At 37.9% G+C, this 23,149-nt stretch overlaps 2 protein-coding genes across 4 annotated transcripts; one reads left to right on the top strand and one right to left on the bottom strand.

The window, feature by feature from the left end:
- The first annotated feature begins 163 nt into the window (after positions 1-163).
- On the top strand, positions 164-3,149 carry LOC117431391 (cytochrome c oxidase subunit 6B1). 2 transcript variants are annotated; one of them, XM_034052261.3, is made up of 4 exons: positions 164-1,166; positions 1,977-2,088; positions 2,496-2,596; positions 2,931-3,149. In XM_034052261.3, exons 2-4 carry the CDS (start codon positions 1,983-1,985, stop codon positions 2,982-2,984), a joined length of 261 nt encoding a protein of 86 aa, XP_033908152.1. In that variant the 5' UTR covers positions 164-1,166; positions 1,977-1,982; the 3' UTR covers positions 2,985-3,149. The 2 variants fall into 2 exon arrangements, with proteins under 2 accessions (XP_033908152.1, XP_033908151.1); XM_034052260.3 differs by having other exon boundaries at positions 168-1,166; positions 1,962-2,088.
- LOC117431147 (katanin-interacting protein) lies at positions 3,143-21,464 on the bottom strand. Of its 2 annotated transcripts, XM_058995886.1 has the most exons (29): positions 21,316-21,464; positions 20,743-20,786; positions 18,999-19,090; positions 18,431-18,600; positions 17,962-18,074; positions 16,930-17,031; positions 16,478-16,603; positions 15,886-16,153; positions 15,621-15,761; positions 14,959-15,131; positions 14,617-14,732; positions 14,162-14,255; positions 13,477-13,692; positions 13,095-13,232; positions 10,847-11,723; positions 9,442-10,173; positions 9,077-9,285; positions 8,705-8,780; positions 8,329-8,506; positions 7,892-8,057; positions 6,998-7,161; positions 6,737-6,801; positions 6,264-6,374; positions 5,984-6,123; positions 5,763-5,864; positions 5,452-5,612; positions 5,236-5,262; positions 4,867-4,952; positions 3,143-4,573 (listed from the first exon to the last, which is right to left on the bottom strand). In XM_058995886.1, exons 1-29 carry the CDS (start codon positions 21,320-21,322, stop codon positions 4,515-4,517), a joined length of 4,953 nt encoding a protein of 1,650 aa, XP_058851869.1. In that variant the 5' UTR covers positions 21,323-21,464; the 3' UTR covers positions 3,143-4,514. The 2 variants fall into 2 exon arrangements, with proteins under 2 accessions (XP_058851869.1, XP_033907695.3); XM_034051804.3 differs by lacking the exon at positions 5,236-5,262.
- Between the last annotated feature and the right edge of the window lie 1,685 nt (positions 21,465-23,149).

Genomic DNA, 23,149 nt, shown 5'->3' on the forward strand with positions numbered 1-23,149 from the left:
TTGGTAAGTTTAGATGGATTAAACATTAGTGCTTTGGGGTTTGAAAGAAGCCTGGTAGTGTGTGTGTGTGTGTGTGTGTGTGTGTGTGTGTGGCAGGTGTGTGTGGGGTGTGTGGGGGGGGGGGGCTGTACTTTGTAGGTTTGAAAGTACATCCACGAATCACATGACACTGATATGTATTACATTCCCAGTCACTGTGTTTCTAAAAACCACCTCTTGAAAATTCAGTGGTGAAGTGGTTGCTCTGGCTTATTGCATCTGATGTAAACTTGGCCAAAATGTTCTCGCCATGGGGATAATAATACCACGGTGGTATTGTCACGGGAACTTTAGCACGCAATAGCAGCTGAGTGTCAGGCTCACCAATAAGAACACAGCTGGTGGCCATCTGAGTCATGCATGAGGAAATAAATATTCTATACACTTAGCAGGGTATGCCGTTAAAAAAAGTTTGTTAAGGCCGGTCGAATTCTGTCATTGTCGGCTGGGTTCAGCTGGTCCACAATTTCTCAAAACAACCTGTGGTAACAGATTGTTAAAAAGTTAATTTACATACTGCAGACTCCACGTTATTGCATCCACAATAGTGTATATTTTGTTTTTGTAGTAACATTGTTGCACTGTAAGAGCGATTTTTGTTTTTATTCAAATAAATAATACATTTTGTTTTTTTATTAAAATAAATAAATAAATAAATCTGAACAGAACTCTGAAGCAGCATTAGACAGGCTTGCAAGCACAACTTTATTTGGGCGGATTTTCACGGTCTACTCTTAGTCACAAGCGAGTCCTTTTAATACATATTAACCAGCTCTATAATACACTGTTTCTTCCTTTTCCGGGTTTCACACAAGCATTTGTAAGCATAATACATTGGCGCTTTTACAAAACAATAAATAAAATAATAATATGCACAGATCAAGTCATTTAAAAAAAACTATTAAAATCCCTTTATATATTACTTGGGTCACAAAATTATGATTTAAATATACAGCTTCTATGGAGACCAAGGTGACCTACATCCGCCATACTGAAGTATTGGGTTTGCACGACTTCAATTTTCCGATCAATATAAAACCCGCGCGAGGTGTCACTAACGCACTAAATCACGTCAATTAAGCATCGTCAAAGTCACAGTGGTCAGGTCTGCACTGGATTATAAAGAGGTAACATTAAACAATTTAAATATTAATGTATACCACTTATTTTGCCTTTGTATTATCTGTTACCTTTGGGTGATTCGATCTGTTTCATATAGTGCAATAAGCAACCTGTTTGTCTTAAAAAAAAAAAAAAATTGATGTTCTTCCAAGCTTATTCTTATTTGTTTGTAATGTTAGTTATTTACCTGTGCAGGTATGAAATAGCATCTCGGTGCATTAGAGTACTGTATAGAAAACAAAATACTGTACATACTTTTTTTTTTAATCGTCTAGTGTAGCGCTATTAAAAGGTAAAACAAAAAAACAAAAGTTTTTTTTTTTCATTCAATGTAGTGTAAATTGCGGCAGACAATTTCTAGAATGTTTTATCGCAGACCTGCTGCAATGCCTGCAATTGAAAGTACACCGTTTCCTTGGACGAGTCTGAAAATATTGCTAACGTTATTAAAAAGTATACACATTGAGCCGGGTATATCGAGCCACTACAGCATTTCCTTTAGTAGATTTGACGCTAATGTTTCATAAACTACTGTATAAATATCATCACGTTGAGCCATTGATTTTCCAGCAGTTAAACCTAATTTAAATGCATTAGTGGCTGCTGCAAATGTTTGTGTAGTCTGTTAATGAACACGCAATCGTGTAAGTTGAATTGGGATTCTAGTGAGGGAAACTGGAAAAGCCAGCTACTACACCGATTTATTGTTGTTGTTAGTAGTAGTAGAATTTATTTAATACAGATAACCACATAACTGTAAGAGAGTTCAGTAACTCTGCATTTGTCTTGTATGAGTGCAGCTTCTCTTCTGTCAGTGAAAGATGTCTCAGGATATGAAGGAGAAGCTGGAAAAGTACCGCACGGCTCCCTTTGATGCCAGGTTCCCCAACCAGAACCAAACCAGGAACTGCTGGCAGAACTACCTGGGTAGGTAGAGAAAGTGTTGAGCCACACAGGAGATTAGTTTAAACCCAGCAAATCAAGATTTACAAGAGCATTTTATAATAGTAACCTTTATAATAGTAATCCTTTTACTGATGGCAAAGACTGATGTAATACCACTTAACTGTTTAGCATTCTTGTCCCCCAGCTATTGGAGTTTTTTTTTTTTTTTCTATGTGCAGACTGTATCTGAATCACATTCAATCCTGAGTTAATGAGTTGCAGCTGTTTGTGTGTGTGTGTGTGTGTGTGTGTGTGTGTGCTGGGTTGATTGGATTCACAATTAAATCATTCCAATAGAGATGTACTGTACATTCCAGTCTAGGAATAAACCGTACATACTAGATATTAAACCATAATCATGTTTGTTTATTTTATTTTATTTTTTTTAGATTTTCATCGCTGCCAGAAGGCTCTGACTGCCAAAGGCACTGATGTTACCCCATGTGATTGGTACCAGAGGGTGTTTAAATCATTGTGCCCCGTATCCTGGGTAGGTTATTTTATATATAATATATATATATATATATATATATATATATATATATATATATATATATATATATATATATATATATATATATATATATATATATATAACACACTGCAATTGTGTTCCTTAATGATAAACAGAAATCAAGATCAGCCAACACAAACATGCATTCTATTAAACAAAAAATGCCCCATTTCTGTTTTTTATTTTTGCTGTTAAGGTTTGTTCTTCTCTCCTCCTGGGTTTTTATGTTCTGTGAAAATAAAATAATAAAAAAAACCACCAGTGGGGTGCGCATTATTGAATGTTTTCTTCCATGTCTCCTGTCTTGTAGGTGTCTAAGTGGGATGAGCAAAGGGAGAACGGGACATTCCCTGGAAAAATCTAACACCAATTCACTAGATCTGCATCCCAAAAAGGCACTTCCAAGACAACGTGGGGTTGGTTAGATCTTCCCAAGACGTTATCCAAGCTCTTGTGAAAAATGTGTTATGGATTAAAAAAATGCACTTTTGATCTTTAAGGGTTCAAACAATAAACTTTCATGAAATAACAGTTTGTCTTTTATTTGGTGCTTTATTATTATTATTTGTTTATTTAGCAGACGCCTTTATCCAAGGCGACTTACAGAGGCTAGGGTGTGTGAACTATGCATCAGCTGCAGAGTCACTTACAATTACGTCTCACCCTAAAGACGGAGCACAAGGTTAAGTGACTTGCTCAGGGTCACACAATGAGTCAGTGGCTGAGGTGGGATTTGAACCGGGGACCTCCTGGTTACAAGCCCTTTTCTTTAACCACTGGACCACACAGCCTCTTTAGTGTTTCATGACACAAAATAATTCATTAAATATGTCAGGGCCAGATTCTCCCGTTAACCAAGGCTGGGTAAAGGATCCTTATTATACCTTTTAAAAGAAGGCAAGAAACGGTATGACAGGCTGAAAGTATTGTTTGAGCTATTGGGGCAGACAATAAAATAAGCTTCTACCCCTTTTTTTAAATCACTACTATTCCCAGAGGAGATGGTCAGCGTTGGAGAGCTGCATTAATTAAATGAAAAAAACACACAATGAATCCAAACAACTAATATAAAGCTTGCATTGCATCACTCATATTAGTCCTAAATTTGAAACCTGTCCCTGCCCTTCCATGCCAAATAATCTGACTATTAAAATAAACTTAAATGAAAGGCATATCCAGTTGTTTCTTTTGGAGAACATTTTATTAATAAAAAGTAAAACTACATTAAATATACATTAATTTTGAAGTTACTGATTTAAAAAAAAAAAAAAAACCTCTTTACATAGAATGTAGTCAGTCCTTGCACTAAAAATGTACAAGAAAATGACCTTGAAACAGGAAATGCCAAGGGCAATGCTTAATTTATCCCAAAGCACTGAACACAAAAGAACATTGTATACACAATAGTAGTGTTTTATTCTTTAAAGTACGTTTCCATTTTCAAAATAAACTGTGCTAAAAAAAAATCATATAAAGTGTTGTGTGTCAAACAAACAGCAGCTTCTGCCGAATGTGTTTTTAAGTGTCAGCACAGGCATTTTATAATATGTGACTAACTTCCCAGCAAAAACATTTTAATGATGGTAAATGTTTGTATTTAGAGAATGGTAATGTTCTTTACTGGTGTAAAAATCATGCAACAGTAATTTCTTTTCCAGATGACAGTGGAGAGTTAAATGTGACACAAATATGCTGCAACAGGTACGAAAAAGCTCTTCTCCAATAATCTTGAGGAGGCCAAAAAAAAACTATAGTTACTGAGTTTAATGTCTGACCTAGCTTGGCACCTCCATCCTCATCACACTAGTTCTGGTTAGATGGAAAATGTCCAGGTTTGCTTTCTGCCCATATGTTATTTATCTGCATTTTAAGAATGCTTGGTTTGAAATTGTTTTTAGTATCTTCTGTTTCCCTGCTGCCCTCTGTCTGTCATGCAGGTTTTTGGTCGCAAAGCTTTGTAAAAAACAAACAAACAAACAAAAAAGTTACGGTATATAGAAAAAAAAAAATACCATAAAATTAAAAAAAAGACAATTTCCCAAGATATCACAAAATGTTTAACGATAGAGCCCTAACTGCTGAACATTTTCAAATGTCTACTTTTTAAAATGTACATGCACTTTTTAAAATGTTTTTTTTTTTCTCCCCCTTTCCCCTAACATTGTGTAATAACACATACATAGAGCTCTTTTTCATTCTCTAGGGTTTTATCCAATGTAATTTACTAATAAGTAGGAAGATCTAACCTGGGTCTGCAGTTTGCTTGTTCTTGTTGTGGTGAACGACTTGGTTCTCATTGGTCAGCCTCACATCTTGGTCTTCAACATAGTTGCTGCAAAGAGCCAAACACACTAACCTCTAAACCAATAATGACCTACAAATGAAATCTGATATTAATGTAAGTATGCAAGTCTTTTTATACACAGGTTGTCATCTGACTAAATAAACACACAACAAAAAGCATAGGAAAATCGCTAATGGGGAGGAGGGAGGCACAGGAAGGTACTTGTAACTACGTAAAATGTTTCCCTTAAAAAGGACACTGGGTTAACACTGGGGTTGAGGGTATATGGGTTAACGTTTTAAACAGTCAGAGGTTAACAGCTCCTACTTACTCCTCCTGATTCTTGTTTGATAGAGGGCTAGAGTAGAGAAAAAAATAACTATTTTCAAGAGAAGGGGCACATGTAGACAGACCTCATGGGTGTACACTAATATTAAAGTATTATCCATTTAATTGCTTTAAATGTATACATGGTAAAAGATGGCATAGGAGTGTTTTATTTCCACCTGGCTGGGAGACCACTGAGTTGAATGCGTTAGTTTAGTACCTGATTACAGTTTTTCTCTCTCGTAAAGCAATCGCCTCATCGTCTGTGAACAGGATGGTGTGATATGGAACAACAGGGTCGCAGGTTGGCAGTATTCCCCGTGACACATGGCTCACCGCATCCAGAATTCCATTGTATACCAGCAGATCATCCACCAGCAGCTGGGAAAACAAAATATCCCTTTTCCGTACTGGTACTTCTCCTGCAAAGCCTGCTTTGGAATTGTCCACCACGGTTGCCAATACAGTACCATTTACAAAAAACAATAATAGTTATAATAAGTAAATAAATATCAAATAGCAGTTACTTACCCCAAACTCTTTCACTCCTCTTTGAGGGGTTTTAGAATAGTTCCAGAGTTTTATCATCGACACAGTCGTTGGTTGATCAAAAATAACATACACCCGATTCACCTACATGAAAATAAAAGACTTGGTTATTACTTATTTTTTTTACATTTTGCACAGAAGATCTTGTACAGTATATGAGAGAATAACGGTGCACCAGGTGAAGGAAAAAAACATCTTTGTACCAAACCAGGCACGACTGGGGCCAACCACGTGTGTCTTCCATCTTGGGTATTGTTTACTCCATCTATTAGTTTGTCTGGAGTCCTCACATCTCCTGTGACGCTGTCCAACGCATTCACACTGTCTGGATATGCAGCGATGTCTGGTTGTGAGACTTAAAGGTATTTCAACTTTTTTTGCTTGCCAGAATTATTCAAACTATGGAAGAGAAAATTCAAATGTGCCCTGTAGTTACCACTTAGGTAAAGTCAATTACAAAATTGATTTCTTTCCAAAGGATACTGTTTTCTGTGAGAGTGATCTTCTCGTTGTGTTCATTATAGAACTCCAGCCCATTCAATCCGATGTAGTATGGGTCAGCCCAGCTTGTCAGCAGTTGCAGCTGGAAAATAACTGCCAACAACGGTTAAGGAACCGAAAATGTTCTCTTGGGCAAAGTATCCTTACACTTGCTGGGACAAACCCCTATGGGTACCTGTGCTTGAAAATCTCAGTTGTTTCATGTTTGTTAATGAAATACTTGGGAGGGATTTAACTTGCCTTTAAAAATAAATATAATTCCCATGGCATGCAAGGTATTAAAATATCATACATATATAAATTCAATTTAAAGGTTAATATTCTTTTCCCTACTGTTACATCACTAAAGTTTTTCAGAACGCTTTTGAAAAATCAGTTGGATCATCTGCAAACTGCAACAAGTTAATTAACTGTGAGATCAGCAACGTTTCATTGCCTTTTCCAAGAAAGGATACAGCCACATGGCATCAGAGGGGCTTCATAGTCCATGCTAGCCTGTTCCACATTCTTTGAGTTACCCCTGTTGAGGAAAAAAAAACAAAAACGATCCAGTTAAAATAAGGGGTGGATCATCCATCATAAATTAAATGTTGCTCCTGTCATCAGCACTTCCAGTAACAAGCTGAATCTGCATTTACCTTTTGCAAACTTCAAATAAAATACAAATGGGGGGGGGTATAAGCTCTTACTCAACTAAGTCACTTTATATGGTTTACCTCAGCTGCTGTTTGCTTTTGAGTCCACTGCTCAGCTGTAAGAAATCAATGAACAAGACCTCCTGGGCATAGTCAAAATGGCAGTTACCAGGACCTTTTCGTATGAGGAAGCCCTCTGGTGGTGAGATGCACAACCCATCAAGAGTAACATGGACTAACTTCAGCTGGAAAAACACAGAGTAATACAGAGACAATCAACTGACTTCACTCCACTCAAAAAAGCACACATTAAAATACATATGCATATCTTTTTATTGATTTTTTTTTTTTTCAGTACACAACAATAAAACTCAAGTTATCCTTAGGTAGCCTTTCTATAAATATATACTGAAATACATAATTCAGGTGTCAGTATCATCTTTATTTTCTCCCGTGAAATTTCTCAGTGACTCTAGGGCTACAGACAGTGTCAATTCAAATATTGTTTGATATGCATGTGTCATAGAACATTTCTTACTGTCTACCATAATAGGGCCCTGCGTTTTTCATGACTTGTTTTTTAACCTGTAATATAGTCCTCTAGCCACAAGATGTCGCTGTAGCCTCCACAGTAAGCCACATAATGAGCAATCATTAAACAATCATCTCATTACATTACTTTAACTATTTGAATTTCTCATCCCATTACAACAAAAATTAGCAGATTAATAAACAGAACGCTGTCGATGGCTACTGACATTTATTTAACCTTTAGAATATTAGGATTTTAGAATATTATTTTTTTTCAATATTATTTCAAAGAACTCATATGTATAAATACATTATTTATAGGTTTTAATTTAACAGTACACTTTTAAGCAAATCATTTGTTAAAAAATTAAATACATTTCCTTGATAACTGGACCTCACCGGGCACAAATGTGTAAGAGATATTTTGCCGGGCCGTTTGCTTACCCCTCTGTAAGTATCTTCTGGTGATTTGTTGTAGTTCCAGAAGCGCAGCCCAGCTATAGTCTCAGGCTTCTCAAAAGACACAGTTAGAATGTGATCTTTTCCATGGGTAAAAGGAATCAGCCACATGTGCTCATCTTCCATGGTGACATTGCACCCGTCTATCAGTCTGTAATGACACAATGCAGCCCATGAACAATCAGAGGAACTCGGCACAGCAAACAGATTGTAGATTCAACACTAAATCAGACAGACTATGGCCTGGCTGCTTTTCTTATAACAACCTTACCATGAAATATGACTATAATCTTTGAAAATCCTCAATAATTAAAATGACTAAAACAAACATCAAATATCCAATATTATTATTCAAACAGTGTAAAGAACTGGTCAATAGTATAATATTGCTTATGTTTTTTACACCTAGCCCAACAACGTACTTGTCTAAGGTTCTGGAATCCTCACTGTACTCTGGCAGCTCGTTGAGATCCCGTGGAGAGGCGTTGATAATGCTCATGCTTAGTGGAAGGGCCTGACCATCCTTGCCAACAACCTCAAACCCAGTCAGTCCCACGTAATGCGAGTCACCCCATGTCGAAGTTAAATTTAATTTAAGGCCTGAACAAAAACAAACCATTTTTAAAAAAAAATCTATATAAAATAGAGTCATCACTACGATACCTCCCAAAAGATAATACTGTAAACTGACATCATTTGTGCAGTCTTAAAATTATAAGACAGAAACAGAATTGAAACCTTTTGATAGCAATTTGATAGCTGTTGTACAGGGAAATCATCCAAAAAGTGAACACTTACACTTTCCAGTATATGTTCCTGGCACTTGATTGGACACTTCTGGCAAGTGGCTTGATGTAGGATGATGTTCCTGCAGCTGAAACAAAAAAGATGGAACATGCAAGGATTTATTATTCAATTAATCAAGACAAAATATCAATGCTATCTAGTAAAGAAGATATTTCCAGGACCTGTGCTTCACAAAAAATTGCAGGATTACTTCATTCTTCCTGAGAACTATGGTATTTTTAAGATCAGGATCATGTGATTTTTTATCTTTAAAACACTCAACGCCACATACCCATATATCCATCCTACTTCTAAGCTTCTTCAATTAACCCAAAATACTCAGATTAGTTTGTACCAGAAGTCGTGACACAAGCTCCTCCTTACCTGATGGTCCTCTGCTCTGAAGCCAGCCTGTGTGAAAGGTCTTTCCTCTCCCTCTCCATCCGCAGTTCTGGGCCGGTTTAACTCCTCTTCATAAACTAGCCCCTGGGAGCTGTCCAAATCACCATCGAAGGTGTTATCGTAGTGAGACATGGCTTCTAAGATGTCATCATCTGTTGTGAACAGTATAGTGTCCCCAAACTGCTCCAGATCTGTATAAAGAAAAACGAAGTCAACCACTTCACAATGTCATTCACAACTATTTGCAAGTGTCAGTAATAATTGTTGACACAAAAAGCCACAGTCAATAATGCACAATGCACCTTTGTTAATTATCCCATGCCGAGAGTAAAGTAAAAATAGTTTACCTCCAGACAGTGTCCCTGAAGCCTTTGCTATTTCTCCTTTAAAGATACATTTTCCATCCAACAGCATCTCCACCTCCCTGACCCCGCGGAAGGAATGTATACGGGATTTATTGTAGTTCCAGATCCGGATCATGGCTACCTGGCGGGGGGTTTCGAAGTCAATGTAAATGACGTGGGATCTCCCTGGAGTAAAAGGGGCCAGCCAGAGATGCATGTCATCCTGTGTCATATTTACACTGTCAATCAGATTGCTCACCACTCTGGGGTCCTGACCATAGGCGGGCAGGATGTTAATATCAGGGGGATCTGCTCGGATATGGGCTACTTGAATGGGCTCTCCAGTGGAGCTGAAAATTTCCATCCCATTCATCCCAACATAGTGCCGATCCCCCCAGGTGGATAGGATGTTGATGACCAAATGCTGGCCACGGGGCAGTACAGGGATTTCAAATTCGTCGTCCTTGTCAGCCTCACTAAGGGGGTCCTCCTCTGGTTCCTCCTGCAGCAGTGCCTGCCTCTGGGGCCTGGGAACTCCTGGAACTGACGCCTCTGGCCGGCCGATCCGCTGCTGCCGGAACTCGTCGAATATGTCACCCTCGAAGTCCATGTTGGAGATGCGCCCGCGCTGGGACTGGTTGAACTTCAACAGCGAATTCCAGGACTCCAGCAATGAGTCATCCTGCTCACTGCGCCACTTGGCTCGGGAGGTGCGTTGCCTTTGACTTTGGTCATCTGGAAAAAAACATTCATACAGTAATTTATTTATTGGCACCTACTCAAGGACTAGAGCACTGCCCAAGAATACCACAGGGTCTTAAAACAGCTACAGTACTTTATAACACTATGTAGTGTATCATGTAAGCTATCAACTCAGTACCCTAACCCAATAATTCACTGAAAAACCTTTTTCTAGAAATGAAAATTAAATTCACCAGCAATCCTGGTGAATCAATTGCAGTCCTGGTACAAAAGGAAAAATAAACTATTTGAATGCTATAGCTAACCTGGCAGATAGCCAATGAAGCAGAATAATCTGATTTGCTAAATATAAATCCTGTCTGAGGCTGTATTCATGTTTCAGTTACATGGCATGCTGTTCAAGAGTAACAGAAACTGCTCAACACGAAGAAAGCCTTTGTGAAACAGGGCTGCTTGAATCACAGACAACCTTTATGCTGGTAATGGTTTTCCTGTGACAGAGCCAAACAGACAGAAACCAATGCCTTCTCCTGATTCAGGATTGTGTGTGTAAGATTAACAGGTGCAACACATTATTCAGTAAACCATGCAAGCCACTACTTCAACCAGGCACTTAAGCACTATGGCTAAATGCGTAAGCACAGGCTGGCAACGTGGTGAGCATTCTACTGAAAAACCTTCAACCTCTTTGAAATATGGTACATACCGATTCTGGGAAGACCTTGTCTTCCATTGGTATTGAGCAACTCCTGCTGCAACAAGTTTCTCATTGCGCTTCTCCTGCCACTAAGGGGGCGATCAGGTTTCTGAATAAAGTCTTCCAGCAGTGATGTGGTGTAGCAGTCCTTCTCTGCAGCCTTACCAAAAAAATCTAAATCCAGTGAGCCGGCTCTGTCGTCTGCTGTAGGGAGACTCGGATCTCCATCCAGATTTCTTTCAGCCTTGGACACAGTGCTCTTACGAGCTTTTACTGGATTGCTACACACTTCCGGCAGCTCACGAACTGAAGTTCGTTTCAAGTCTTCAGGCTGGTCTTTGGAAAGCCAAGGAGGTCTCTCTTTGCCGCACTCTGTCCCTTCCTGGCTGCCCTTGTTTATTGGTTGTAACCATGATGGTGTCCTGGAAAACATTGGCTCCACTATTTTTTTCCCTTTTGATTTTTCCAGCTGTTGTTTCATCGTTAACTCATCGTCCAAATGTGAATCTTGGTTGGTTTCAAAAGAGTCACTCTGTGTCTGTCGCTCCAGTTTAGCAGCAGAAGCTAAAGTCATTTTAAGGTCTTCCATTAGGCCACCACTATCACTCTTTGCCATGAGAATTTTTCCTCTTTCATCCTCATCCACAGAGAAGCTACAGCTGACTGACGCACATTCCCGGCTCGTACACCTGCTACTCCAGTCTTTTCTGTTATCAGAGCTGCCTCTTGAAACAGGACTGGATACAGCCTCCTGTTTTGTGGGGCTGAGATCAATAGTAGTGCTGTAGTCAAACACCTGGTTTCCACAGCCTTTCTCCAGCTCCCCATCGAACATCAGAATACTATCGAGGTAAACTCTAACATGTCTGGCTCCAATATCCAAATCCTAATTTAAAAAATGATAACATTTAAAATTAGATTTACATTTCTTTTAAAAGAAATTGACCTTGAATTCATAGGCACTATATATAGTTGGCAATATATATATATATAGATGTCTATTATTACAGCAGTATACTTGAGACTCAAAAGCCTGTTGAGTATTTACCTTTCCTTAGATTCTGAAGTGTTTAAGAACCTCTCATATAAATTCACACCTAATATTGATGCATGTGCACAATCTAAGTACCCACTTAAAAATAAATTGGATCAAACCTGTGTTGTCACATTCTATATTGTAGCTATTAGCAACTGACTGCACTATTTAAATACAATTAATTTTCATACCAAAAGCATAAATAACCAATAATTGTATTGCATACCTTGTCATCAAGAAAGACAATTGTTAAAGGATCTTAAAAGAAACATTTCCAATGCATTTCCACTATTTTAATGTACACTACAAAAACACAGCAGCACCACATTATGTTATGGTGTGCTGTGCGTAGAAAAACCACAGGAGAATAAAGCTCAGGTCATCTGTCTCTAATCCAATGGTAAATCCCTTCTGTTCCACATTCTGCCTGCCTCCGTTACAGAAATCACTTTAAGTGGTGTAGTTTATAACATCAGACTCTTGTCTTAAATGTAAGATCTTCCTTTGTGTTTTAATTATGCCATTTAACAGTCTCATAAAAAGGATTCTACATTATTTTTCAGTTGAAAATATTTTGAGTTGTGGAGTCTCTCATGATTGTAATTACAAAATTACCTCTGCACTTTCTGCTTGCGTTTTCCATTTGCAATTAAATTATCTCCTGTACAATGAACCACATGTCTGACACAGTCTGGGCTGTGTGAGGCAGCTTGAATCAATAGATCACCCTTTTTTCTTTCTTTTACTAAACAGTAAACGTTTGGAAAGTTATTAATTACATCTGCAGTTAGTTGGGAAATGTTGTCTATTACAAGTCAAAAGTCTATAATAGATTACTAGAAGAACTTAGACAGGAAAGTCATCTCTGTGGAAATAGTCAGGGTTGAATATGGTCACACTGGGCTGTAGTCAAATTCACAGTGGTATGAACCAATGAGTATCAGTGCTGCAAATGCAGCTGAGCCTAGTAGTAAAGGAATAAGAGGGCCGAGCAGATTGGCAATAGGATACAAGGCCATTAGGTCAATTCCAACCACGGTCAGCAGGGCTCTGTAGAATGAGCCTATAGGCTAACCATGTACTTTCTTGTTTGTTAAAAGAAGACTATATATATATATATATATATATATATATATATATATATAAAAATAAAAAAATATCGACATAGCATTTTGCTACTTTTAATGCACAGTAGACAAAATAAAGGAATGTGCTGCTCACACTGAGGCTCCTGTTGTAGTTCCATATTTTGATCTTGGAAATGCCTAAATCCTGCGAGCGCTCCGGATTGCGAATAATGAAATACAGCTGCACCGGTGGATGGAATGAACATGTCCACATCTGGCGTTCCTTTGTGGTCTGTGCCAGCCAGGGAAACAACACATACAGTAGTGAATAAGTGATTAAAAACCCAAATCAAAGACCTAAATAAAAAAAATATAGATTAAATTACACACACACAATATATATATAAAATCTCAATTACAAATAAAATTTAGCACTTCACCGTCCTTATATACCAAAATAATTGCACAACATGAATTTCAAATATACAGTTACAAAATATTTAGATCAGTGGTTGAGGAGCAACAGATTTACTTACTTTAGTTTTTCCATTTATCAGCGCACCTAGATCTCCGGGGTAATCTGCATTTCTGATATCAACGTCATGTATAGACACGTAAAGCTTGTGGTTTTTCAAGCTGAAGAACTGCACCTCAGTCAGGCCTACTCTGCTGCAGTCCCCCCAGTTGGACAATATCTCCATTGTCACATAGACTGAGCCTTTCACCTCGGCCCCTTTCTGCGCCTGCGCTTTCTGCCAGGAGAAAACAAGCTTTCATCGCCATTCTCAATTAGCCTAGGGATGGACTTTAGAAGCAATGAGAAATGGAGACAAACAGCACTTGAGACTGAAGCTGTTTACCTTTCCAGACACTAGGAATAAGCGTACATGTAATAGTGTGTTACATTGTAAAAAAAACTGCCGTATAAAAGTCAGCTAAGAACACAAAAGTGGATTTACTTCAGAAACCTAGCTCTGAATTACATCTAGTCATGCTCCTTTTTTAGACTTGGACATGTAAGAATAGCAAATAGAGTGCATTCTAATATTAAAATGACAGATGACATCTTTTACTTTACTTACCCCAAATTATTTGTCAGTGTAGATATTTTGGGTACTAATGAATACTATACTTTGTTGTCATGTCATGTTTTCGGTATATGGTCCATACCATTTTGTACATACATACAGCCCTGCCACAATACAAAATAAACACACTTACCTCTGTTGTGTCAATACTTTTTGTATTCTCTTGGCTATCCAGAGAGGAATCAACCTCAATGATTTCTAGTGCCTTTAAAAGCTTTTTCTGCTGGCTGCAACGAGAACACAAAGCAAGCTCTAGGAATGTACTAATGCAGGACACCCTGTAAGATTAGAATATTCTATTCTACTGGGAACCTAGCTCAGCCCAACCCAGGTATGTCAGTATTTTATTTCACTTTTAAAGTCTTTTTTACTGTAACAAAATACTAAAGTCACATTGAAGTTTATGTTGACACCGAATCCTCAGATTTTGAACTTTTTGTACTAAGATTTGATTTTTGTACTGGAGCAGCACAGGCACTGTAGTAGTAACACATGTACAGAACCTGGGTATTGGCCACATTTTAACATACACATGGGATTGTTTAGTTTAAAACATTTATTCTCAGTTATCTCTCATATGTCAAATACCTTAGTTCCAGCAATCCGATTCTCTCCATGGCCTTGGTGACTTCACTTTCTCCCACTGCCTCTGAAGAAGATGAGGGAATTGATCTGTTTATTGCCAGAGCAGAAGATGTCATCAGCTGCAGAATGGGGAAAAAAAAAAAATTCTCTTTAGGTCAGTGGTAAAAGATACCTCATTGCCATGCTTGGCAACAGGTCTCCCGCTAACACACCTGTTCTAAAGCTCATTTTATCACATTACCAACCTTTTCCTTTTATAAACAATCCTATCCCTTAGAAGGATGTTTGGCTGAATCACTGAGGTGGAAGGAACCCCCCCTCCCCCTCCCTGCCTGCAACACTTACCAGTTTTCGATCAACTGCTTTATCTGCTGGCATGGGTCTCATCTCTTTCTGAATGGGTTTATTCTCCCTCTGCACTGCCTCAAAGACAGCAGAGACAGACTCCTCTGGGTCCTTTTCCTCAAATAGGGGTCTCCTAGCGGCCGACATAGGCTTCTCTACACGACTTCCAGGCCCTAGAAAAATATTAAGGTTGTTAAAACCTTTCAAAAACAACCTGTCCTTTAGCTTTAACTTAACTGGTGAATTTGAAGCACAAACAAGCCTCTCTTAGTAAAACAACCAACTGGGGAAGTGACAAGGAGGTAGAATCTTCACAACACCTCCCAGGGTAGAGTTGTAAATTAAATCAGGGAGGTAATTAGCGCCATGCAAGACATTGTAAATCAGCTGACTAAATAAAATTAAATATTTGCTGTTAGCCAGCGGAGATGGGAAAGTACTGGAATAATACAAAGCAGAGTGAGCATGCAGTAATGACAGCAAAACCTACACTGTAATTACAAGTCAATATTTCTATAAATCACCAGAAAGCAAAAATAAATAAATAAATAAATACATAAATATATTTTATATATAACATATACTTTCAATCCCTCCAACTTGAAATCTATTAGCACCCCCAAATACTGCAACCCAAAACTACCAGCTTTGCAGTCACTTACTAGAGAGATCTCTGTAGGAAGAGGAGGAGGAGGAGGGTGGTCTGTCAGATGATTTACTTTTCACCATCATGGGCTTGGTAAGAATATAAGTCTCAATGTTGTCTTTTCTTTTTGCTGTAAGCAATCGCTCTTGCTTAGTACCTGTAAAAGCAGAAAGAAAAACATTTTGAGCCTCTGCATTGCAGAACATCATCATAATTAACTGTGAGATCGATAGCTTCTTAAGAACAACAATACACACTGACATGCATACACAAAAACGTACATTTAGGTAAAGGTCCAAAGTCCAGGACAATGAGATCTCCCGGTTCTAGAGCACATTGTTGCCTTTTTTGATCTTTTTGACTTTTGCCCCGGTTTTCTCGTGAAGTTTCCTTAGAGTGCAGCTGGAGGTCCTGCAGACTCTCAGTGCTCTCGTCCGCCTCTATCTGCTCCTCCACAGAATCCTCTTCGAACCCGTCCGACTCCTCACCTGTCGAGTCCCTGCTGCTCCTCCTGAGGCTCACACTCACCTCCAGGCTCCTCCGCAGCACCTGACAGAGCACAGAAAGAAGCAATGGACTGGGAAGTAAATACACACCGTTACAGAACATGCACTTGTGGCATGAGTACAGACAGAAGGGGACTTTGCTTAAAAAAATAAATAGAAAGTTATACACACTGAAAATTATGTTTTTAAAATCAATTAACAAACCAGAACATGTAGCTATCTTATCTATTAATGAAAAAAATCAATTTTAAACAAATACAAAAAATTCACCAGTGTTAAAATATAAAGTAGACATTTAGACATCCTGCTTCAGATTTAGCAACAATATGTTAAGTAACAACTGTTATATTTAAATAGCAAGACATACCTTTACATCATCTATGTTCAATAAAACTTTATCATTGCGGTCACTGTCGTTCCTGCTCGATCTTCTTGCACTGGATGCCCTTGAGTTTTCATGACTGTCCCTGCTGGGAGAGTCTATAATTGATTCCTAAATGCAGACAGAAGCAAATACAATGGTTATTTAATATACTAAACAAAACTACATCCATTGAGATAAGCTTGTGCGGATCTACCTTTACCAATGGACTGCTCTCACATTCAGCTTCAAATTAACAGGCACAGTAAACCACAGTCTCCAAAGCTCCTTGATTGCAACATGTACTGTATATGAATATGAGATTACCTTCTATATAAAACACACCTTTTATAATAAACTGCCCCCCTCCAAGTGCACTGTCAAGCAGATTCCCACAGTTGTACTGTTACAGCGGAAATCACTTCAAAAAGAAAGCCTTGTATGGAAAGCTGGCGTACCTCCATGCTCACACTGTCGCAGGCATCAAAATCATCCGAGTAGTCAGGATTGGGACCAATCCGTATTCGAGGTCCCTTCTCTGTCTTAATGTGGACTGAATTCTGAAAATTTAAAAATAAATGAATACATAAAATCAGTTTCTATTTTTAAATTGCACTGCAATGTCACTTACTGTATTCCAAAGGCAATGCACTGCTTCAGGTATCACTGGATGAAGATCTTCTGTATACAGGTTGTACTTATTTCTGACAGCAAACTGTACTACTGCCACCACCCCTGTTCTATTCACTAGATTGACAGCATCCTTTCTAAAGGCATCTAAGAAATATTGCCAGGTAATAAATGTGGACCATTAAGCCGGTCTTGATTCTGATGAATACAAATACAAAATCCAGACTCTATCTCTGTCAAGCTCTACCTTCTGTAATAATCTGTTAGTTGTCCATGAGTGTCTGATTTTATGCTGTTTAAGCCAGTGTTTAATGGTGAATAACTGAAGGTTTTTTCAGCGCCTGTGCAATGAGATCCCTTATTTAGGGAGCTTACTGTTCATTGTAATGTTATTGTAATTTAGTCTGTAATTGATAGCAAGCCACGTCTAAGCTTTTCCCTCGGGTACAGATGACAGCCAAATCCTCTGCAATAAAATGCAGCTCTGAATACTGAATAAAGCCTCTCTCTCTCTATGCAGAAGTTTCTTAATGAACGTCACGTGCAATTAATACAGATCAACTTGGCATATATGACGTATTAACCCCACCCCGATCATGATCCTGGGTTCTTTGCTGCTTTCAATAACTTGGCAAAGAAATCTGTAATATAGTTTTTTAATCAAAATGAGATATATTTGCTAAATACAAGCAAAAATGTACTCACAGACAGAGAGGCAGGCAGGCAGGCTTCGCTGCATGTCCTAATAACCTACAGTATGTTGAAAATGGCATAACCTCATCACTGATGTGCAGGCACTACTATAAGTAAAGGGCAGTGCAAAGCCCTCTCATGTCCTTCTCCATCCAGCCATACTTTACCTGGACCCATCCTTTACGCTGGACCTTTCCGGGGGCAGTCTGAGTCCTCCGTTTCTGAGTGTCATCCAAATCCTGCAGCTCCTCAGGGGAAAAAACACACCTTCCAAACACGCCTGGAATGAACCACAGAAAAAGATCCCTCACTCAGACCAAAAAGAATAACACACTTACTCAAGTTGTTTTTTTTTTGTATTTATTCTTGAAATACGTGTGCCATAGATAAGAAGCTAGCTCCCATATAATTGGAAAAGTTGGTATTAAAAAAAAAAAAAAAAAAATATATATATATATATATATATATATATATATATATATATATATATATATTAAAATTAGTTCGCCTCCAAGTAGGAGGGCATGGTGTGATAATAAGGGAAGAGCCTTGATGTGCTGTTTTCCCTTTTCCCGTTCCCAGACTTTTCTTATGTTCTTATGCAATTCAAGAAAAGCTTCCACACTGCCCACTCACCTGCAGTCTGTGTAGCTCTTATGGCAGGTGTCACTGACATCTGAGGATTCAGTCTCCTTGGCTGCCCCTTGAGATCTGCATTTGCACCATTGACATAAAGTGAAAACCCCTGCTCCAAACGCTCCAGCTCAATCTGCTTTGGGTCTTTTGTTTTTAATTTTTTCAGGATCCTAGATGTCAATGAGAACATCTGCATGATGATACTATCCAGAGAATATGTATGCAGTTTAAAGCCGATTAGCTAAGAATACCTAATCTTACCTGGACTTGAGGCAATATTTTTTGTACACATTTTAATATAGTGCATTTTCAAAACGTAGACTGGATTTATATCTTTATTAACAGTTTCCAAATCAAAAACATTTCTCTTCAAGTGGAATCATATTCTATAGTTATGTACTGAATTCAGAGTTTCCAGTAGCATAATTGCTTTCTTCAGAACATGAAACTAGCACAAGTACAAATTTCCAATACATTAGTATTGAATAATGTGCTAAAGACACCTCACACTGTTTTAGTTACAGCTGTATTATGGTAACTATATACCATACATCAGTGTTATCCTTACCTGTTTTTGTGCTGAAGTGCTATTAAATATTCATCATGTTTTTCTTCAATTTCTGTGGAAATATTTTTCCCTGTCCTGTTTCCATAATATACCTTATTAGGAAACAATATACACATGTTAGAAATGCTGTATTATGCACAGTACATTGGATAATTGAAATGTTTCCCGATACAGTATATGGCCATAAGCACTAACAACACAGTATTTAATTTCCCTATGATCTCATGCAATAGGAGAGCAGAGCACAGGAAATCTGCTGAAATGGAAACACCTACTAGCAAGCACTTTTATAAACATTTGTAAGAAAACTATATCAGATAGAGACAACACCGTGAATGTTACATAATGTCAACATTTTAAAGTAACTTAACATACTCTACACTCCAACATTGATCAAAATAAAAAACAACAAAATCCAGACTTTTCAAATAAACCGTGTAATGACAACAGGGAAGGTCTTACCTAAAGCTAAATTGTTTTTAAGATTCATGTTAGTGCGTTTATGAGTAAGCATCTAACATTGTGTTGGTGGTGTGATGACTGGGGTATGCGGCTCATAGCCTGGTTCTTTGAATCACTTTCTTTTTCGTAAAACTAAACATAATTTAGAAAAACTATTCTATGAAATGTACAACAACAGTAACCTTCTAGATAAAAAAGGCAAGGATAAAAAGACTACACACATAACAAAAGCTGACATACAACTGGTCCAGGAATTACATTCAACTAAAATGTTGTGTGCCCCACTTTTAAGAATACATGGTGATTTTGCATCACAAACCACTTATTTTCTCATGCCACAGGTTATTGCAAAGAGCACAGTGACAACCTGATAAAGAAATAATACATTATAAAGAAAGTACATTAAGACAGCAGTGTGGAGTAGTGGTTAGGGCTCTGGACTCTTGACCGGGTGGGGACACTGCTGTTGTACCCTTGAGCAAGGTACTTTACCTAGATTGCTCCAGTAAAAACCATACTGTATAAATGGGTAATTGTATGTAAAATAATGTGATATCTTGTAACAATTGTAAGTCACCCTGGATAAGGGTGTCTGCTAATAAATAAATAAAGAAAAATAAATAAATAAATAAATAAATAAATAATAAAGACAGTTCTACCTGCTGAGTGTTTTGTTTTTGTATCTGGTCCTTAATTGTAATGCAAGTTTTAATAGAGCCGATTGCCAAGCAACATTAAAATGATGCAGAATACTGAGTAACAGGTCTCTTCTGTGATTGGCAACTACAGCATACAGAGGAGAGAGAGAGACAGAGAGAGAAAGGAGAAAAAAAGAAGCAGACAATGTATTAATCAGCCAACAAGCAACAGAAGAAGAGACAGAAAATAAGAGAAATTATGTGCAGTAAAAGATAAACTCGCCATATGATGTTACATTTGTACAAAATGTACATATATTTATTTTAATCTTGTGTATATTTAACAAATATAAATGGGTTCCAAAACAATCCATAGCAAAATTTAACACTGATGGATCCATCTAGTTCCTCTTCTCAATAGATCTGTCACTAGTGATGCAGCTGTGATTGGTCTTGGAGTAATACAAATGTGTGTGTAAGTGATGATGTGGTGATGGAGAATAATTGAGCACTCATTTAGGAATGTACTTAAAAGCTGAAGAAGTTTCAATTTTGCTTTGACGTTTAAAATGGCAAAACATAAATCAAAGATAAACAGTAAATAAAAGGTTATAAAAGAAATGTAAAAAGCATACAGAAATTACCTCATCTCTTTCACTAGACTCGTTGCTGTTTTTTGTAGAACTGCCTATATCGAAAAACAAATATGCACATTAAAAAACGTGGCACGAAGCTCCTGTTTCCCTTGCGGCATGCATGCATGTATTAATTGTATATTTTAATTATCACCTTAGTTTCGTTTTGTTCTACTACTAGGCTTATCCGTTGTTGTTTTTTTGTTTTACTGCTGCCTGTAACCGGCGGAATATCTCGCAGATGCTGCTATGCATTTCAGTCCACGCCTATAGTCACCCCCCCTACTCTGCCGCAGTGACAAGTCCAGACCGGGGCTGCACCCAGGCCTATACAACCTCAAACGTCACATAAGCCACAACAGAATAGCAAACCGTTTTATAGAAAAGAAACTATCCTATGATATTCAAACATTTTAAAGAAGTTCGTTAAAACTTCAGACAAGTCAATACCACTACACACGATGACACGGGTTTGCTTCACATTGCAGGTTTTGTTTTGTTTATGTTTTCAAAAGACTTATGAATTTAAATTAAATTAAATTAAGGTGTCTGTTTCAAGAAAATCAAAACGCTTTCACTTACAGTCCATGTCATTACTGCAGTGTGTGTGTGAACTAGATTTTCAAATTCAAAAGATTTATTTTCAATGAAAACGCATTAATTTCTGTGCTTGCTGCAGTGCTGTTGTTGATGTTTGGTTACCATGAGAAGAGTCAGCCAATAGCACCACTGCATGTATTTTGGGCACACCCACTTTGTAACTGCTCTACTCAAGACAGACAGGTACATTACGCCCTGTACGCACCAAGATGAGGAGTCCGCGTCACGGTGTGACGTATATGCCTAGCAACGCGGGGCCGTCATTCTTGGAGGGGGCTGGCTGTATAGAGTTTACATAGAGTCACGCCTACTTTCGGACTGGGGGGGGGGGGTGGGTGGGGGGGGGGGGGGATACATTTTTTTGGGGACAGAAATGGGATATGATTATATCAAAAGTCTCGATACTGCAGCTAAAAAGAGATACGAGGCCAAGTTGTGCTTGGTTGGGATTGAAAAAGGTCCGTACAAGCTGCCAGCATCTGTGTGGAGTGATGATCCTATATACATGTATGCATATAAATGTATACGGAAATACATAGTGCTAGAAGTTATTAAATAAATATAATGTCATGTATATCTGACATGTTCATCTGACTGATCAAGAGAAGTCACTCTGGTCCTATATATTCTATTGCAGGGTATTTCCTTCCTCAAGCATTTTAAATTGTAGAAGACGTAATGCAATGTTTGTTTCATAATTCCAAATGCTTAAGTTTGTGTTCAAGTACAGATTGTGTCAAAATCACATGTGCTGTCTTTAATTACAAACTTAACACAATTGTGTAACTCTCATTAACAATCCCTTAATAAAAACCCTTTCACGGCTCATTCCAACAACTGCGACTCACTTAGAGCAACTCAAAGCACACCCAAGTCAAAAAGGCGCAGCACGACTAGATGCGGTCATTCAACCAAATTCAGATCATTTAGATATGGTTGTACCCACTTCTTAAAAGCCACTGTAATTCAATCACAGCCACCAGATGCCACTGTAGACTTTTAATGTCTTACAAATGCTGACATTCCATAACTGTGAGTAAATTACAACACAACAAGTAGAGCTAAGCTGAAATAAACCACCATGCAGATAACCTCTGACCTTCTGGTCTATTTATTTATTTATTTTATTTAATTTTATTTATTTGTTAGGTTCACTTGCACAGAAATGATCACTGTCTGAGTTATATCATATACTTATTCAGGTCTGTCAAACATAAACCTCTTAAGTAAAAAGTTCTCTGAAAAAGGAGAGTAAACTAATACAACGAATGCATAGTTGTAAAGGATTTTATGAACTAAAAACTAGATCAGAACATTCCTTAAAACCATCCTTAAAGTTCTGTGACTAGAGCCCATTAAAACACACAACTGACTTTCAAAACCAGCTTTTTCACTCTTATTTGCATTTGAACTTTCATCGACATCCTCTAAAGCCATCACAAAGCAGTCTCTCCTCTCATTTTACTCAGCCTCTCGAGACAATAATCAGTGCGGCTCGCTGTACCCAACAAATAAACATCATTTTGGTTGAAATTACAAGCAACATGCATCCGATTTCTTCCATAATAATTAGATAAAGACTGGGTTGGTTATAAATTTAGCTGCTTCGTAAGTGAATCAAAGTCTCTGGTTCAAAAATAAACGTAGAAAAATTAGTTTGTCTTGTACAGAAATTCTCCCAGTGGCTGGTATAATCTGTACTTCTGCTCTCAATATATTAAGAAATTGTATATGTGTACCTTATCTACTCCCAATTACATATGCATTTTTAAGTTAAATGTAAAGACTTAACATTAGTGCATATATTCCATGCTTG

The sequence above is a fragment of the Acipenser ruthenus genome, chromosome 22, assembly GCF_902713425.1.
Source record: "Acipenser ruthenus chromosome 22, fAciRut3.2 maternal haplotype, whole genome shotgun sequence".
NCBI lineage: Eukaryota > Metazoa > Chordata > Actinopteri > Acipenseriformes > Acipenseridae > Acipenser > Acipenser ruthenus.

What these genes read in the sequence shown, in the direction of transcription:
- LOC117431391 (XM_034052261.3), top strand. Translation starts at nt 1,983, where the DNA reads ATGTCTCAGGATATGAAGGAGAAGCTGGAAAAGTACCGCACGGCTCCC. An exon ending in CTGCTGGCAGAACTACCTGG is followed by an intron (nt 2,089 to 2,495) that starts GTAGGTAGAGAA and finishes TATTTTTTTTAG; the next exon opens with ATTTTCATCGCTGCCAGAAG. An exon ending in CATTGTGCCCCGTATCCTGG is followed by an intron (nt 2,597 to 2,930) that starts GTAGGTTATTTT and finishes CCTGTCTTGTAG; the next exon opens with GTGTCTAAGTGGGATGAGCA.
- LOC117431147 (XM_058995886.1), bottom strand. An exon ending in ACTACAACAGGAGCCTCAGT is followed by an intron (nt 11,724 to 13,094) that starts GTGAGCAGCACA and finishes TTTTTAAATTAG; the next exon opens with GATTTGGATATTGGAGCCAG. An exon ending in CAGAAGATACTTACAGAGGG is followed by an intron (nt 7,162 to 7,891) that starts GTAAGCAAACGG and finishes GTGTTTTTCCAG; the next exon opens with CTGAAGTTAGTCCATGTTAC.